The 16,727-nt window shown below is 40.4% G+C and overlaps 1 protein-coding gene across 1 annotated transcript in view; it reads right to left on the minus strand.

Annotated features, from left to right (window-relative positions):
• Positions 1–16,727, minus strand: part of LOC106975147 (beta-galactosidase-1-like protein 2) — an 83,296-nt gene that overhangs the window by 19,882 nt on the left and 46,687 nt on the right. The window contains 6 exon segments of the mRNA XM_053202544.1: positions 11,958–12,021; positions 12,130–12,246; positions 12,993–13,104; positions 13,466–13,553; positions 14,234–14,305; positions 14,827–14,905. Of these exon segments, the coding sequence (XP_053058519.1) occupies positions 11,958–12,021; positions 12,130–12,246; positions 12,993–13,104; positions 13,466–13,553; positions 14,234–14,305; positions 14,827–14,905 (532 nt within the window).

A 16,727-nucleotide genomic window follows, 5' to 3' on the forward strand; every position in this document is an offset into this window, starting at 1 on the left:
GTTAAGGTGGATTTTTACTGGAAAGAACACCATGAATGGAGCTATGATTTAGGGAGCAGTGAAAAATCCAATTTTAGTATGTGCAGAGAAGTAGTGGGAAATAACTGGAAATGTAGATGGGGTCATTGTGTGTGTCTGTGGGGGTGGGGGGTCATGATCAATGAGGAATTTGATTCTCTTTGTGTAGATTGTGGGATCTTCCATTGGAAGATTTTTTTTATTTTTTTTTTAACGTTTATTTATTTTTGAGACAGAGAGAGACACAGCATGAATGGGGGAGGGGCAGAGAGAGAGGGAGACACAGAATCGGAAGCAGGCTCCAGGCTCTGAGCCATCATTCCAGAGCCCGACACAGGGCTCAAACTCGCGGACCACGAGATTGTGACCTGAGCTGAAGTCGGACGCTCAACCGACTGAGCCACCCAGGCGCCCCTGGAAGATTTTTTTAAATATAATTTATTATCGAGTTGGCTACCATACAGCGTACATAATGTTCTCTTGGTCTTGGGGGTAGATTCATGTGATTCATTGCTTATCCAGTGCTCATCCCAACAAGTGCCCTCCTTAATGTCCATCACCCATTTTCCCCTCTCCCTAGTCCCCCCACCCCATCAACCCTCAGTTTGTTCTCTGTTTTTAAGAGTCTCTTATGGTTTGCCTCCCTCCCTCTCTGTTTGTAACTATTTTTCCCCTTCTCTTCCCCCATGGTCTCCTGTTAAGTTTCTCAAATTCACATATGAGTGAAAACATATGATATCTGTCCTTCTCTGACTGACTTATTTCACTTAACATAATACCCTCCAGCTCCATCCACGTTATGCAAATGGAAGGATTTCATTTTTTCTCACTGCTAAGTAGTATTCCATTGTATACTTAAACCACATCTTTTTTATCAATTCATCAGTTGATGGACATTTAGGCTCTCTCCATAATTTGCCTATTGTTGAAAGTGCTGCTATAAACATTGGGGACATGTGCTCCTATGACTCAGCACTCCTGTATCCTTTGGATAAATTCCTAGTAGTGCTATTGCTGGGTCATAGGGTAGTTCTATTTTTCGTTTTTTTGAGGAAACTCCACATTGTTTTCCAGAGTGGCTGCACCAGTTTGCATTCCCACCAGCAGTGCAAGAGGGTTCCCATTTCTCCACATCCTCACCAGCATCTGTTGTTTCCTGAGTTGTTCATTTTAGGCACTCTGGTGTGAATTGATATCTCATTGTAGTTTTGATTTGTATTTTCCTGATGATGAGAGATGTTGAGCATCTTTTCATGTGTCTGTTGGCCACCTGGATGTCTTCTTTGGAAAAAAGTCTATTGATGTCTTCTGCCCATTTCTTCACTGGATTATTTGTTTTTGGGGTGCTGAGTTTAGTAAGTTCTTCATAGATTTTGGATACTAACCCTTTATCCGTATGTCATTTGCAAATATCTTTTCCCATTCCTTTGGTTGCCTTTTAATTTTGTTGATTGTTTCCTTTGCAGTGCGGAAGATTTTCATCTTGATGATATACCAATAATTCATTTTTCCTTTTAATTCCCTTGCCTTTGGAGATGTGGTGAGCAAGAAATTACTGTGGCTGAGGTCAAAGGAATTGTTGCCTGGTTTCTTCCCTAAGGTTTTAATGGTTTCCTGTCTCATATTTAGGTCTTTCATCCATTTTGAGTTTATTTTGGGGTATGGTGTAAGAAAGTGGCCTAGTTTCATTCTTCTGCATGTTGCTGTCCAGTTCTCCCAGCACCATTTGTTAAAGAGACTGTCTTTTTTCCATTGCATATTCTTTCCTGCTTTGTCAAAGATTAGTTGGCCATACATTTGTGGGTCCAATTCTGGGTTCTCTATTCTATTCCATTGGTCTATGTGTCTGTTTTTGTGCCGATACCATACTGTCTTGATGCTTACAGCTTTGTAGTAGAGGCTAAAGTCTGGGATTGTGATGGAGAGGACCATTTTCAAGATGAAAATGATGGATCAGATAGTTATGACTGTTTTATGAGGCAACCTCTCTTCCACAGCTTCTCAGAAAAAAGAAGTCCTCAAGCCCAAAAGCACAGACTGATAATGTCAGTAGAGCCTTATTGCCAAAGGTTTCAATTGGCTCTGAGGTGGCCACAAATACTAGTAATCCTGTAGGGTCAGAGAAGTAGGACATTCTGTGGAAATGATGGATTTACTCTCTCCTAGACTACTTCCAAGGCTGTAGGAGGTCCCAGGAAATTTGACCATCTGTCTAGTGACTAAGGATAATTGCGTCAGCAAAAATCCCTTGTGTGAGATGTACTGTCTACAATTTTCAGAGTCCAACCAAGTGCTGGGCTTTTTTCTCTGTAGTTAGTGGCTAAATGACTGGCTTTTTATCTTGGATTGGCTGTAGAATGTCTCTCCAGGCTGAAGCCCACAGATTTTTCTTAAGATGAGCCCTTTAGGAAATTGGGTCTTGGATTTTGTCCTAATTCAATGCCGATCCTTTCTTAATCAGCTGTGCTTGGGTGTCATGCAATGTTTGTGGAATGCTGTAATTAAGTATGCTTTCTTAAAGACCAGAAATAGAAAGCTTATCTTTATCTCCCCACTCCATCAATGGCCACTGCTCTGAACAGGGAATTCTGAAAGAGACTCCATTCATTTATCTTACTGATTTGTACTTATCTATAATGCAGCTTCCTTTTCTTTTCTCTAATTATTCTGAGAAATGTCAACCAATGGATGTCCATCATTAGGTCAGGATAAAGCAGGTTTAAGGCCCAGAGTGCATTGGAGGAGGGTACGGGGCATGCTGGGAAGCAAGTCCTTGTGAGTCTGCTCAGACCAGTTTTGCATGATCCTGATTCTGATTCTTTAATTCTTGGGTAGAATTTGTTCCAGGTTTATAAGCTCTCATTATAGGATTCAATGCCTCTGTGTTCAGAGTTCTTAAAGCAAAATGGATGCATTTCCATTTTAAGACCAAAATAAATAAAGTTCACTCAAAATCTGAACTAGTGAAAAAAGGTTCTCTTTCCTTTCACTTTCTACATTTTAAATTATGCTGGGAGTTCCTTGATGCCCTTTGTAGGGCAGCTTTTTGAAGTAATGGAACACCAGAAATTTCAATCTAAATAGGAGTATAAGCTGAGTGACAACTCTCCTGTGTTTGTGGGATTTGGGGCTTTTTGGTATGTGCTGTCTCTCTAGGAGTCTTTGTAAGTAAAATTTCTCCTTAGCATAACAAAAAATTACAACTCTAGTATAAATTTTCACAGACATCAGCATGTCTGTGAGGTGTTCTCTTCCTCCCCTTTCCTGGGAGTCTCTGATGTTATGTCTTGGATAGCAATAGGAAAAACTTATTACGTGTCTACTAAGAGCTAAGTACAGTTAATTATTTATTTTGGAATTGCAATAACCCCACACTCTCCTCTCTCCTAATATTTTGTTTTTCTTACTTGTATACAGAATCATTACTGCAATGTCTTTTTCATATGCATTAAGCTTTGAAATAAGAAATTCTACTTTTTGTGCATCTTCTTATTTTAAAAAAAATACTAAAATAGAGAAAATTATAGCAGTTCCTGACTTGTTTCCTGACAGGATCTATACTAGCAAGTCTCCCAGCCCAACCCCAAACATGTACAGAGGCTATAACTAGGTGTGCACAAGCCCTATAATTGCCAAGTTAGCTGACCTGGTGTAGAAGAAAACAGGAGCCCAGTGACAGAGAGGCAGGCATCAGGATTTAAGAATGGAGTGGGGCAGAGTGGGGGCACTTGCACTGGATTTGTTTTCTTTCCCTTACTGCTCCAGTCAGTTTATTGCCACCTTTTTGAAACTCTGGAGTTAATAAAATTATGGGACCCTGTTTCTCAGGTATTAATTTAGGAGAAAAGTTTCAAATGTAGCATTTTACAACAGCAGTTTAATGTGGTGGTCCCTTGATGTCCCAGGGTTGCACTGAGTCAAGAGCTGCTTTTGAGATGGAGATTGACCCACTAGGTGCCCTGCATTTGTATGACAGCCTTTCTTGCTCTAGTCCTCACTCAAAGCTGGTGGACATGACTTTTGTTAACAATTAACATGCTTACAACATAGGCCCATTTATGAGGACTAATCGTATTAGTTAATGTAGTAAATATAAAACTCTCAGAACAGTGCCTAGCACATAAGGAACACTGTTTAAATTTTTGTAATTATTGTCAGGCATTTTAATAAGTGCCAGAGTGAATCTTGCTTTCTTATTGGACTGCATGAATTTTAGAATTACTTTGATAAATGCCATGAATTATTGGGATTTTGGTTGGAATTACATTAAAGTATACCTTAATTAAATTTCAATAATATTAAGTCTTTCTATCCATAAACAGGGTATATCTTTCCATATATTAAAGTCTTCTTTTATGTATTTTAATTAAAGTTTACATTTTTCTCCATAATGGTCTTGTACCTTTTGTTAGGCTTACTCTCAGAAAGTTTATAGTATCTATTGTTATCATGAACAATATATTTTTCCTATGACATGCTATAATTGGTGCTTGCTGGCGTGTAGTCTCTTGATTAATTCTTATATTTCAACCTTGAATCTAGTAACTTTCTAATTTCTAACAGGTTGTCAATGAATTCTCTTGAGATTTGTATGAAGATGATCATGTTGTTCACAATTAAAATTCTGTATTTTGTATTTCAACTCTTTTTTCCATGTATCATTTTTGTTGTTGTCTTGTTGGCTAGGACTGCCACTAAAATGTTGACAAATGGTGTTAGGGGAGCTCCTGGGAGCTCCTGTGTTTCCCCAGAATTTAATGTGGATATTTCTCCACTTATATCATTGAATACGACATTTGGTTGGATATGTGTAGATAATATTGATTGTTGACCTGATGAGAGTTAAATCTGATGACATGGGGCACAATGCCTTCCAACAAAATCACGGTTATTAGCAAGGAAGAAAGGGGAAAGACTATTGAATAGACAATTTTGCTGTCATTATAGCTAATTCAATAATACAAAGAAAAGGAAAATAAGATTAAGATGTTGAAAAGTAAATAGAAACAATCAGAATTTGCAGATAAAACATTTAAGAGACAATTGTCAAACTTAGATGAGAGGTTAGGAAGGTGGCGAGGATACCCAAACAATTTGTGTCCATTAGAAGCAGTGATTTTCAAACCTAGCTGCAAAATGGAATCGTCTGAAAAGCTTTTAAAAACCTCTGTGTCCACCAGAATATCCAAAACAACTTTGGAAAAGAACAAAATCAGGAGACTCACATTTCCTGATTTTAAAACTTAACATGAAGCTACAGTGATCAGGACAGTGTGGTAATAGCCTAAAGATAGACATAAAAGTGAATGGAACAGAACTGATAGTCCAAAAATAAACCCACATATTTATGGCCAATTAATTTTTGGCAAATGTTCCAAGACAATTCAATGGGGGAAAAATAGTCATTTCAACAAATGGTGAGGGATATCCTTTCGCAAAAGAATAAAGTTGGACCCTCAAAATTAACTCAAAATACATCATAGACCTAAATGTAAGAGTTAAAACTATAAGGCTCCTAGAACACATATAATTAACTTCTTTATAACCTTGAGTTAAGCAATGGTTTCTAAGATATAAATGACATCAAGCATGAGCAACAAAAGAAATAAATAGATGTGTTGGGCTTCATTAAAATTAAAAACTGTGGTGCTTCAGACGACACTATACATAAAATGAAAAGAAACCCCAGAATGAGAGGAGATATTCACAAATCATATTATCTGGTAAGAACCTTGTATGTAAAATATGCAAACTCAACAATTAAAAAATGACCTAAATTTTAAAAATGATAAAGCATGTGTCAAAAGATTTTAATAAACATTCCTCCAAAGCAGGTAAACAAATGGCCAAAAAATTCATGGAAGATGCTCCACATTATCATTCATTATCATAATATCATATTATCATTAGGGAAGTGCAAATCAAAACCATGGTGAAGTACCCACTTCACAAAAACAAAGGATAACTAAAACCAAAATGATAGTTAACAATGTCAGTGAGGATGTTGAGATTTGGGGACCCTCATATAACTGGTGGGATTGTAAAATGATACAGCTACTTTGAAATGAGTTTGGCAGTTCCTCAAGATGTTAAACATACAGTTACCATATGATCCAACAGTGCCACTCTTAGGAGAATTCCCAAGAGAAATTAAAACACATGTCCAAACAAAAGGTTGCACATGAATGTTCAGAGCAGCACTATTCATAATATACTAAGAGTGGAAACAACTCAGACGTCCACCAATGATGAAAAGATAAACAAAATGTGGTCTATCCACACAATGGAATATTCTTCAGCCAAAGAAATGAAAAAAAAAAAATTTTGATACATGCTACAACATGGATGAACCTTGAAAACATAGTAAATGAAAAAAAGCCAGTCACAAAAGACCATACATTGTAGCATTCTATTTATGAAATGCCCAGAATAGGCAAATCCATGGGGACAGAAAGTCAACTAGAGGTTGCCCAGGGCTGAGAGGAGGAGGAAATGAGGAGTTAGTGCTAACAGGTGTGAGGGCTATAAAAACATTCTAGAGTTAGATGGTGGTGATCATTGAACAACTCTGAATGTACTACAACCCACTATATTTTACACTTTAAAAGTATTAATTTTATGTAATGTGAATTATATCTCAATAAAATTGTCTTTTAAAAAAAGAAAAAGAGAACAAAGTGAGCCTATCACTTGAAGGATGATAACTGACAATACTTGTTGCTAATGAAAAAACCTCAAACTTTCAATTAAAAATTAGTATTTTCGGGGACACCTGGGTGGTTCAGTCAGTGGAGCGTCTGACTTTAGCTCAGGTCATAATCTCATGGTTCATGGGTTCAAGCCTCGCGGGGGCTCTGTGCTGACAGCTCAGACTCTGGAGCCTGCTTCTGATTCTGTGTCTCCTTCTCTCTCTCTGCCCCTCTCCCACTCATGCTCAGTGTGTCTCTCAAGAATGAATAAACATTTAAAATAATAATAAATAAATAAAAATAAAAATTAGTATTTTGGAAGATTTGTATCCATCACCAGTAGCTTGATAGCCCCTCAAATCTTGAAAGATTTTTCCTATGATACTGGTGGTGATATTAATGACTGAATTTTTTCATATTGGATGATGAAATGTGTCAATATTTTGAATATTATCATAGTCAGTGAACCAATGCATGATGTTACAAGAACATGCTTGAATAAAAGATCCATGTTAAGCTAGACCAATGGATCTTAACATAACTGAGTTAAAGAAGTTTATATGATTTTAGATTCCACATTTCTACTAATCTTTAAGAAAGCACTTCTTGTAAAATTTTGGTGTAATACCATAGAATAATATCCATAATAATTATCTGTTCAGGCTATTAAAATACTCCTTTTTCCAGTTACACATCTATGCTAGGCTGGAGTTTTCTTCATATGCTTCAGCCAAAACAACATATCACAACAGAAGGAATGTAGAAACAGATATGAGAATTCAGCTATCATCTATTTTGCCTAAAGACACTTGACAAAATGTAAAACAATGAAATACTTCTCACTGAATTTTTTAAAGTATACTTTTAAAATTTGTTTTCATAAGACAGTGAGTTTATTTATATTGTTTTTAAATTAATTAATAACTATTGTTTTAAAAAATCTTGATATCTACACTGTACTCCATACCTATCAAATCAAACCCTATGGAGATGGAACATAAATATATTATTTTTACAAATTTCCTCCAGATGATTCCAATGTGCGGCCAAATTTAGTGCCCTTGAGCAATGTTCTCTAGTTTTGGTGTTTATCAGCATCACCTGGGGAACTTGGTAAGACTAGGACATGTAGGCCCCATGCTACTTCAGTAAGCCTGGATCATTATATTTTTTATTAGCTCTCCAGGTGACCTGATACACACCAAGAATGAAGAACCACTACCTTATACAAGCAGGCCCCATTCTTAACTGTTTGGCTATTGGATCTGTTATCTGACATAATCTCTTCTTTCCAGATGATGTGGGTTCACTTTTCCTTTTCATGGGTTTCAGTAAGCAAAATAACAAGAGAAAATGCCCTGCTTTTGCTGGAAGGATTCTTACTGCAAGTGATGGAATCAAGCAGAGAGTGCACCCCAGCTCCTGGCAGTACTGTTGTCTGTCCCATCTCCCAGAGGAGCCTCTCTTCTGGTCTGTACTGCACAGTCATGGAGGGTGTGTCACCTAGTCCAGGGGCAAGAGCTACTAAAGTGATTTCAGAGGATGATGCTCTGATGGTTAGGTAACAAAGGACTCTACCACTCCTTTCTCCAGAATATAAGGTTCTCTGTTGGGTTGGTTTTGTAGTCTCTTCAGAAATGGAGGACTTCCAATTAGGACTTTTTCTGGTCATTCAAAACTAGTGAGACATTTGCTCATCTAAATGTTAGTAAGCCAGGGATGGTGAATCAGTTATCGGCTGGACATCGATAGTGTTACACTGACATGGCAATGGAGAGCAAGTATCCCCTGAGGAATATCAAGTTACAGAGGATAACAAACATAAAGACCTTCCAGGCCCCCATGCTGTTTAACTTTCCTTCCATGCATTTGTCAAAAGTAAGCAAATCTTGCATATTCTGTACAAACTTAGGTTGCATTAAAAAAAAAAAATTAAAGGGAGAAAACCAGCTAAGCTTTTAGTAGATTACAGAATGGTTTCACGTTCTCCACTTCCTTCCCAGATTTGTGTTCCTATGGTTAGAAGGGTAGAAAACTTATGGACAGAAATACTGCTGTTGTGCAAATGCCTCTGTATAATACAGGAGAGAACAGACTTCTCTGTAAGCCCCAACCTCTTCAGCCTGCCCCTGTAAAACAGGGCCCCTGTTGACCTTTTTGGCAGAAACTAGGTGAAAATATTCAATCTGATTAAATTTTGCTTGAGTATCTCTATACTTAACACAGATTGACCCTAAAGACACAACAGTTAAAGAAGGACAAATATTCACACTGCAACTCACTTGAGTGGAGAAATTATAGTTAGGCTATAGTTAATCTAGTATTTCACCCGAGGCACTAACATATGATTATCAGGGGAAAAACAAGACATTAAATTGCCTTAAAGCTACTTCAACTAGGATATCATGGATTAGGTGAGAGTATTTGACTGGCCTGAGTGTTCTCTACATTACCTGGAACACTAAGGAATCATGAAGGCCAGGAAACTGTAATGAGCTGCACCTTTTACAGCATCACACCATATTGTGTTTATATGTTTATAGAGTAATATCTGTAAAAGTATAACATGATTTTCTTTTCACCCTAGTCTATATAGGACTTTAACTGAAATTTACTCTAGGAATCCATTTATCTGTGAGAATATTGGAATTCTTTCAAAAACAGTGCAAAAAAGAAAGAATAAGCTGTTTCTGTCATTCAGAACTAGGATTATACAGAAGAAAAACAGAGTCATTGATAGGACTACTGTCTTAAGAGAGGATTTCCCAAATTCTGTCACCTTTGCCTTTTATTTATAAAGGGTTGATCCCCAAGGCCCCAATTCCTAGTGCTTTCCTGTAAGGTAGGGAAAACATAACTTCTGACTAGGAGAACCAGGTTTGATCTATGGCAGTGTTTCTCACCTGGAGGGATTTTGCTCCCAGAGGAGACTGGGCAGTATCTGGACATGTTTTGGTTGTCATAACTGGGGGGGTTGTGTTACAGGCATCTAGTGCATAAAGACCAGGGATACTGTTTAGCATCCTACAGTGCACAGGCAGCCCCCACCACCCAGAATTATCTGGCCCAACAGAATAATAGTGTTGAGACAGGTTGAGATCCATCCTGCTCTATGATAAAAGAGCTCAAAATGTGGTCCTCAGACCAGTAATATTGATATCACCTGGGAACTTGGCAGAAATGCAAATCCTTAGGCCCCACCCCAGACTTACTGAACCAAAAATTCTGGGGATGGAGCCCAGCAATCTGTGTTTTAACAAGTCCTCCAGTTGATGCCCACACTAAGGCTTATGCTCTATGGAAGTCAGAGGCTTCAATATAGGACCACTGATGCTTTCCAGCTCTTGGTGATGGTGGGAGGGGAAGCAAGAGATAGAGGAAAGGATCCCTGATTCCAGCTTGCTGTTTCCTCCTTGGCAGCTTGGACTGAGAGACAGGGCAGTGTGGCGGAACAGCGAAGGAAGGGCCAGGCAGGGAATTCATGCTCTTCAACCTCTTTGGGCTGTGGAAGTCCTGATCCACCTAGGTGCTACTGCTCTCCTGGCATTTGCACATGCAGAAGGGACTCAGGATCTTTACTCTTGGAGGAATGCAGCTCCTTGTACAACTGGTCTGAAGTCCAGTTATGATTCCTTTTGGTCTTGGGTTGGAAGTCTTCTCAGCAGCCTTGATGCAGTGCCAGCTCACCTCTGTGGTGACCCACTCTCCCAAGCTCCCAAAAAGCCTGTCAACTAACCCCAGGGCTGGTTTATACCATGCTGGAATTTGCATGGCTTTAGAAAGTGAAGCTCAACAGAACTCCCTTCTGCCTGCCCAGGCTGTGCCACAAAGTTGATTTACCACTGACACCTAAATGGTTCCTTGTGCCCTTGCTGTGCCTCAGAAGGGTTACAGCACACAGAGGACTGGGTGATCATAGAATCAAGAACTGCAAATCAGGTACCGAAGGTGGTAGCCAGGAGGTGGGTAAAGAATAATAAGGTGATAAGGAAGCACTGGACCAGGTAGTTGGTTGTCATATGTGTCAAAGAAGGAGGCCTTTCCCCTGAGTATGAAAAAGCCAGTGGTGTGATATGGAACAAGCACCATAGGGTAAAAGGAAAGTACCTTTTTTATATAAACATTGCAAATGCAGAGTGTATATGAACTGCCTATCATTTCCTGTATTAACATTTACATTTATTTAATCTCCTTGAAAGATCACTTTTGCTTCAGATTTACAGTTGTGAGGTCAAGTATTCTGACCATATTCTCATTTTTTTAACATTTTGTTTGGTGGTTGAACAACCTTTATTGAAGCAATATGACAGAGTGTGCACTGAGTAGGTTTATTTTGTTATAAGCGTCAGAAAAAGGTTACCTAACCTATGCCAAAAAAGAAATGTACTGGCAAGTTAGGAAGTGGATGGTGGGCCCAAAGCAGAAATTGGGATAAGTTGAGAAGACAGGTTAGTTCCAGCAACCAAGGTGTCAGGATGGGTAGGTTACTCACATCCCCGGGGATGGGACTCATCACAATTTCCTACTTTATGTCACACCACTCAAGATTCAATATCCTGGAAAAGAAAATCTAATTGGTCTCCTGTATATCATATGCCCACCCTTGGCAGGGAAGGACAGTTGCAGGTGGGGAAGAAGGGCAGGTTGATTATCAGTCCCACAAAGACTCTAATGAAGGGAGCATGGATGATTCTCCAAAAGAACATCAGGACCCTGCTGTCAACAAAAGGATCAGGGAGGCTGGGCACACAGGCACCAATCATCCACTATGGGCAAGCACAGAGGGTCTGCAGCCTTCCTAGTCGTGGTGACTGGGTTGTGTGTTCCCTCCCTGTGGCAACCTGAGAAGCAGTACTAGGAAAAGTGCCTTGGAATGACCAAACATGGTAACATAAGAGAGAGTAATAGGAAACATATTTCAGAAAAGACAAGAAATAGAAAACATTGGGACCTTGGTTTACTATGAGGCAGGCATCCAGAAAGCTCTGTGGAAATGTGTAGAAGAAAGGGAGGCCCAGGGAGTTGGGTTAAGACTGTTAGAGGAGTCAGCTAGTCAGGAATTTGGAAACAGGAAGTGATGAGCAGACTATGCCAGGTATAAGAGAAAAGCTGTCTATCATGCAAAGGCAATGATGAAGAGTTCAGGTTCCTGGAAGATAGTAAATTCTGCCTTCTTTATCTCTAGCTCAGCTAGAAAGATCCAGAAGGATGATCTCAGATGCTGCAAATTTACCCTCCAGAATACCATACCTAGATGAGATATCTTTGTGAACCGGATCTCCTGGCCAGGTCTAAATTCTTCAAACACAATGATCTGTCAAGAGGAAGGAGGTTTGGTGGCTGTAAGAGTCAAGTTATGACTCTTTTCAATCAAAGGCAAATGACGTGGACTGGGATGAGGGAGTATAGTGGGGGAGCTTACCTCATTTGATCAAGGATGAAGCCAGGGTCCTGGAAGGTAAAGGGCCTCCTGGGGACCTATATTCCAGTAGCGTCCCAGATTTCGTCCATTGATGAATATTACACCTTTCGTCCAACCCTGAAAAAGATTGGAATGGAGGATTCAAGATCTGAGTTCTAAATGTAAAGACACAAGAGTGAAGGCACACACACACACACACACACACACACACACACACACACCATAAACACACCTGATCCTAGTCACAGACACACTCAGAGTGGATTACCACACATGGCCTTATATAGAAGATTACCTGGACAGTTCTATGATATTTCTCTTGGACTGGGTTGGCTCAACACCTAGCCTCAAGAAGGAAGGCATTTATTTCTAACTCATCTCCCTATATCTGCCCAAAGGCAGGGAAGGGTATTTCCATTTACCATCAGATATTCATCAAAACATGCTGGGCCCAAAGCATAGTTTGAGTGTAGAATTTTAGGATGGCAGTAAATGTGCATTAGAATCTCAATATCCCCACCACAGACTGGATGTGTGTTCTGAAGGGGCTGAGGGACTCAACATCTTGGATTATGTCTGGGGACAGGTGGATCATGCTCACCAAATTCTTCATGCAGTGGATTCTACAACTGTTCCCACTAGAACACACTACTTATGTCTCCGTCACATGTGTTAAGTATCCACCTCTCACCCTCATCAACACCAGGGAGGGGCAGCCTCCAGCTGGCTATGGAGTAGCTGAGGTCCCAGAGAGCTTACATTTCCTTTCACAGAGCAGGGCCCACGCACCAAGGAGCTTTTTTCTCAAATGTTCCTTTGGGATGGGGGTAGGGGAACATAGGCAGGGGAGAAATATCACTAACCTCCATTTTTATGAAGGTGTCTTTGGGGTAATTACCCATTCTCAGGATACCAAGGAAGAAGGCAGGGCCCCGAGGTTTGAATGAGACTGGTTTCCAAATGTTAGGAAGGTCCCTAAGAGAGAGTCAAACACCAGTGGAAAGGTCATGCCCTTCTTTATGTCAGTTGTGACTTTTGAGGTAAGGCTCCTTTCTACCTGAGCCTGGAATCCCCTGTATAGCACAATCATATGCCTCTAAGGGGGCATGATGGAGGAAAAAACCCACCCGACCAGGAATTAGGTGAATGAGGGGATGGTCACCACCCTGCCCCAGACAACTGTGAAACTTGGGGTCATTTCCTTCAACACTCTGGATCTTGCCTTCTCTTATCTGAAAACCAAGAAGGTTAGTCTAGAAGCTCAGAGAGCTTCTTTCCATCTCTAAATGGGAAACAACTTTGATTAATCACCTTGAGTCAATGGTCTGGCACCCACCTTTTTAGAAATTTAGTTTTCATATCCAGGCTGTAGATTTTAAATCTTCTTAATGGAGAATTGTTCAGATATATATCCCCAATTAATCCTGTAGGAGGGGAATAAAGGGAACACAAAGAAGACTAGCAGGGATGTGAACACAGAGATGTGAATAGGCTGTGACTAGCGCTCTGCCTGAAGGAGAATGCTTTCCTGGCCTCATCATATGGAAGATTTCTGCAAAATCCTACATAAATTCTTCCTTCAGTTACACACGTATACCTCTTAAAGTGTACCTGTATCTCCCATATTAACAGTGCAAAGTCACTGCACTTCCTGCCAGGTCTGGCCAGCACAGCAGTTCAGGCTGCCTTTAACTCCCAAGTACTTTAAAGTACTTGGAGCAGGGGAAGGAAGGTGTGTGTGACTCTGCGTCCAGGAGCCCAGGGGGAGGCCAGCATGCAGACACTGAGCTCTAGGGAAGGAAAAAAATCAAAGGTCCCAGTGAGTGATTCTAACCATATTTTTTACAGCTTTCCTTAAAACCCTTCTGGAAGAGGAAAGACTTCCTCTGGCTTGGTAATGAGAGAACACGCTTAAGGGAAAGCACCATCATCCTCTCCTAGCAAAGCAAGACTTCATCATTGTTTCTACACATGACTGTCTCATTGGCTGAGAAATCCTGCTGTCTTCCAAACCATGCACTTGGCCATGACTGTCCTCAGAATGACAGGAATTCAGTGCCTTAAGGTCTCAACCTTCTCCACCCTTGGAAGGAAGGGGGCCCACCTTTTCTCTCCTTATTGATGTCCTGCCCATAGGCAAGGCGGCCTTGATTCTCCACCAGGATCCTCAGTGTGGGGATATCCTTGTAGTCCTGTCCAAGACAGACCAGTTAGAATGGGTACCACTCAAGCACTCTTCTGTAGATCTCTTAAGAATCCTCTGAAACTCAGATGAGGTCATATGCAGGGTGACAGACAGACAGCAGACCTCAGAAACATGCAGACCTCCAGCTCTAGAGGCAAACCTTTGGGCTCCTGCTCTTCATATTCCCCCACTCTCACCCCCAACCCCATATCAAACCTTTCAGAAAATAGTCACTTGGATATTTTACAAGAGACTCTTGAGGCTGGCAACAAACCTAGAGTTTTTTTGAGCAGCAAATATCCAATGTGGTGAAGTTCTGTTCACCCAAAGCATGTATACCTATAATTTAGAAACACATACAACTCTCTCTCATCCTTGGTGAGTTCTTATGCAAGGAACATTCCAAAGTGGAAGAGAAAACAGGCTATCACTGGGCCAGGTCATGCTTACAATGAGCCTGCGGCCTGGGCAGGCATTGAACTATTAGTCCATGGATTATATTAACATTGGATTATATGCCATTTTGGTGGGAATAGTCAGCTGGTTAGTGAAATGGTCCAGGACCCCTAGATAATTCTCATTCAAAAACACCTGCCAAATAAAGAGAAGAGCACTATTAGGTCCTCATAAGAAAAGGGACAAAATGATCCTTGGAAAAGCAAAGAAGGCAAGTTCTAGGGGAATGATTAACTTTGTCTCCCATAATATTACAAGGTGACTACAAGTTCACAAACCTAAAACATATTCAAAGCAATAGAGCCATGAGATATATAAGGAAAAGTCCAAAGAAAAATGTCCTGGTGCCAAATATGGGCCCTGGCTATACTACAGGGTAAGGAGGGAAATAATGAAACTCAAAAGACCTTCAAGGAATGAGGAGAAAAGGAAGGTATAGAATTAATGGATATGGTGAAAGAAATGGTGGTCAGGGTCACCTGGATGGCTCCACACAGTCTGCTTGGGATTCTCTCTTTTTGTGTCTCTCTCCCTCTCTATGGCTAGCACTCTTTCTCTCTCTTAAAAAAAAGTAAAAGAAATGGTGGCCTAAGGGGAGGCAGGGGCTACAAGTACAGCAGGCATCCACCTGTCTGGCCTGCATGGTTCATTCTCATAATAAATCCAATCTTCCAGGTTTCCCCAGATGCTAATCTGGAAAGGCTTCTGCCACCACTATTTCTCATTTTAAGAATGATCTGGATGTACATCCATTTCTTTTCTATTAACTGTTATACTGCTTCAGATTCAGATGAAGTCACCCTCAAGAATCTGCTCTAGCCATGCAGGACCACAGAAGGATACATAATTTTCCTCTGAGATTATTTGAGTTAGGTTATAATTTTCAAATGAAATTGGACTAGGAAACTATAAAAATTAGAATCCACAAATATTAAAAACACAAATGTTAATACTATACAGAACACAGAATTCACTCTTTAAGCTATTTAGAGTCTAATTACAAGGTGTATATACTCTGTAAGTATTTATTGAATAACTTGGGCAAGGAGTCACCAAGCTTAAAACAGAACCCCAGCCACTGAGAAACTTGGAGAGTGACACAAAGAAATGATTAGAACACTTCACATTAGCTAACATGAAGCTGAGAACAGAATGCCACAGATGCACAGAGGAGGCAGTAGCAAGTCCTGACCCCCAGCAGAGTACAGGCTATTTACAAACATATGGGCAAGTGACTGGCAAAATCAATGGAAGACTGTCGGCGGGACAGGTGGAATGCTGAGGATTTTACCTTGGGAAGGAAATGGGTGGCACTGTGAGGGAGGGATTTAGCAAGGAAGAGGGGAAAAGTGAGCTATCTGAAATAGAGTTATGAGGCTCTAACGGTAGCATAGGAAAGATACAAGGGCGCTTCTAAGGCAATGTCAGCATGGAGTTTGAAAGAAGACCCACTGAGGGCTGCCTGGGTGGCTCAGGCGGTTAAGCAACCAACTCCTGATTTTGGCTCAGGTCATGATCTTGCAGTGCTTGAGTTCAAGCCCCAAGTAGGGCTCTGCAGAGCCTGCTTGGGATCCTGTCTCCCTCACTCTCTGTCCTTCCCCCACCCAAAATAAATAAATAAACTTGGAAGGAAGGAAAGAAGGAAGGAAGAAAGAAGGAAAGAAGAAAGAAAGAAAGAAAGAAAGAAAGAAAGAAAGAAAGAAAGAAAGAAAGACCCACTGAGTAATACTGCACCATGCAGGAGCCAGGTGAGAACAAGGTATAAAGAGAGAATGAAGGAAGCAACATTTTCAGTTTGGGAGGCTACAAGTCTGTGGACTGATGTAAGGAGCACAGGATGAGGAGGGTAATGAATCTGGTGCTGGACATGAGGAGTTCGAAAAGTCAATGACACATAATATCTAAGTGAAGAAAAATGTTCAGCAAACAAGGAATCTGGGTCTGCAGCTCAGGTGAA

The sequence above is a fragment of the Acinonyx jubatus genome, chromosome D1, assembly GCF_027475565.1.
Source record: "Acinonyx jubatus isolate Ajub_Pintada_27869175 chromosome D1, VMU_Ajub_asm_v1.0, whole genome shotgun sequence".
Lineage (NCBI taxonomy): Eukaryota > Metazoa > Chordata > Mammalia > Carnivora > Felidae > Acinonyx > Acinonyx jubatus.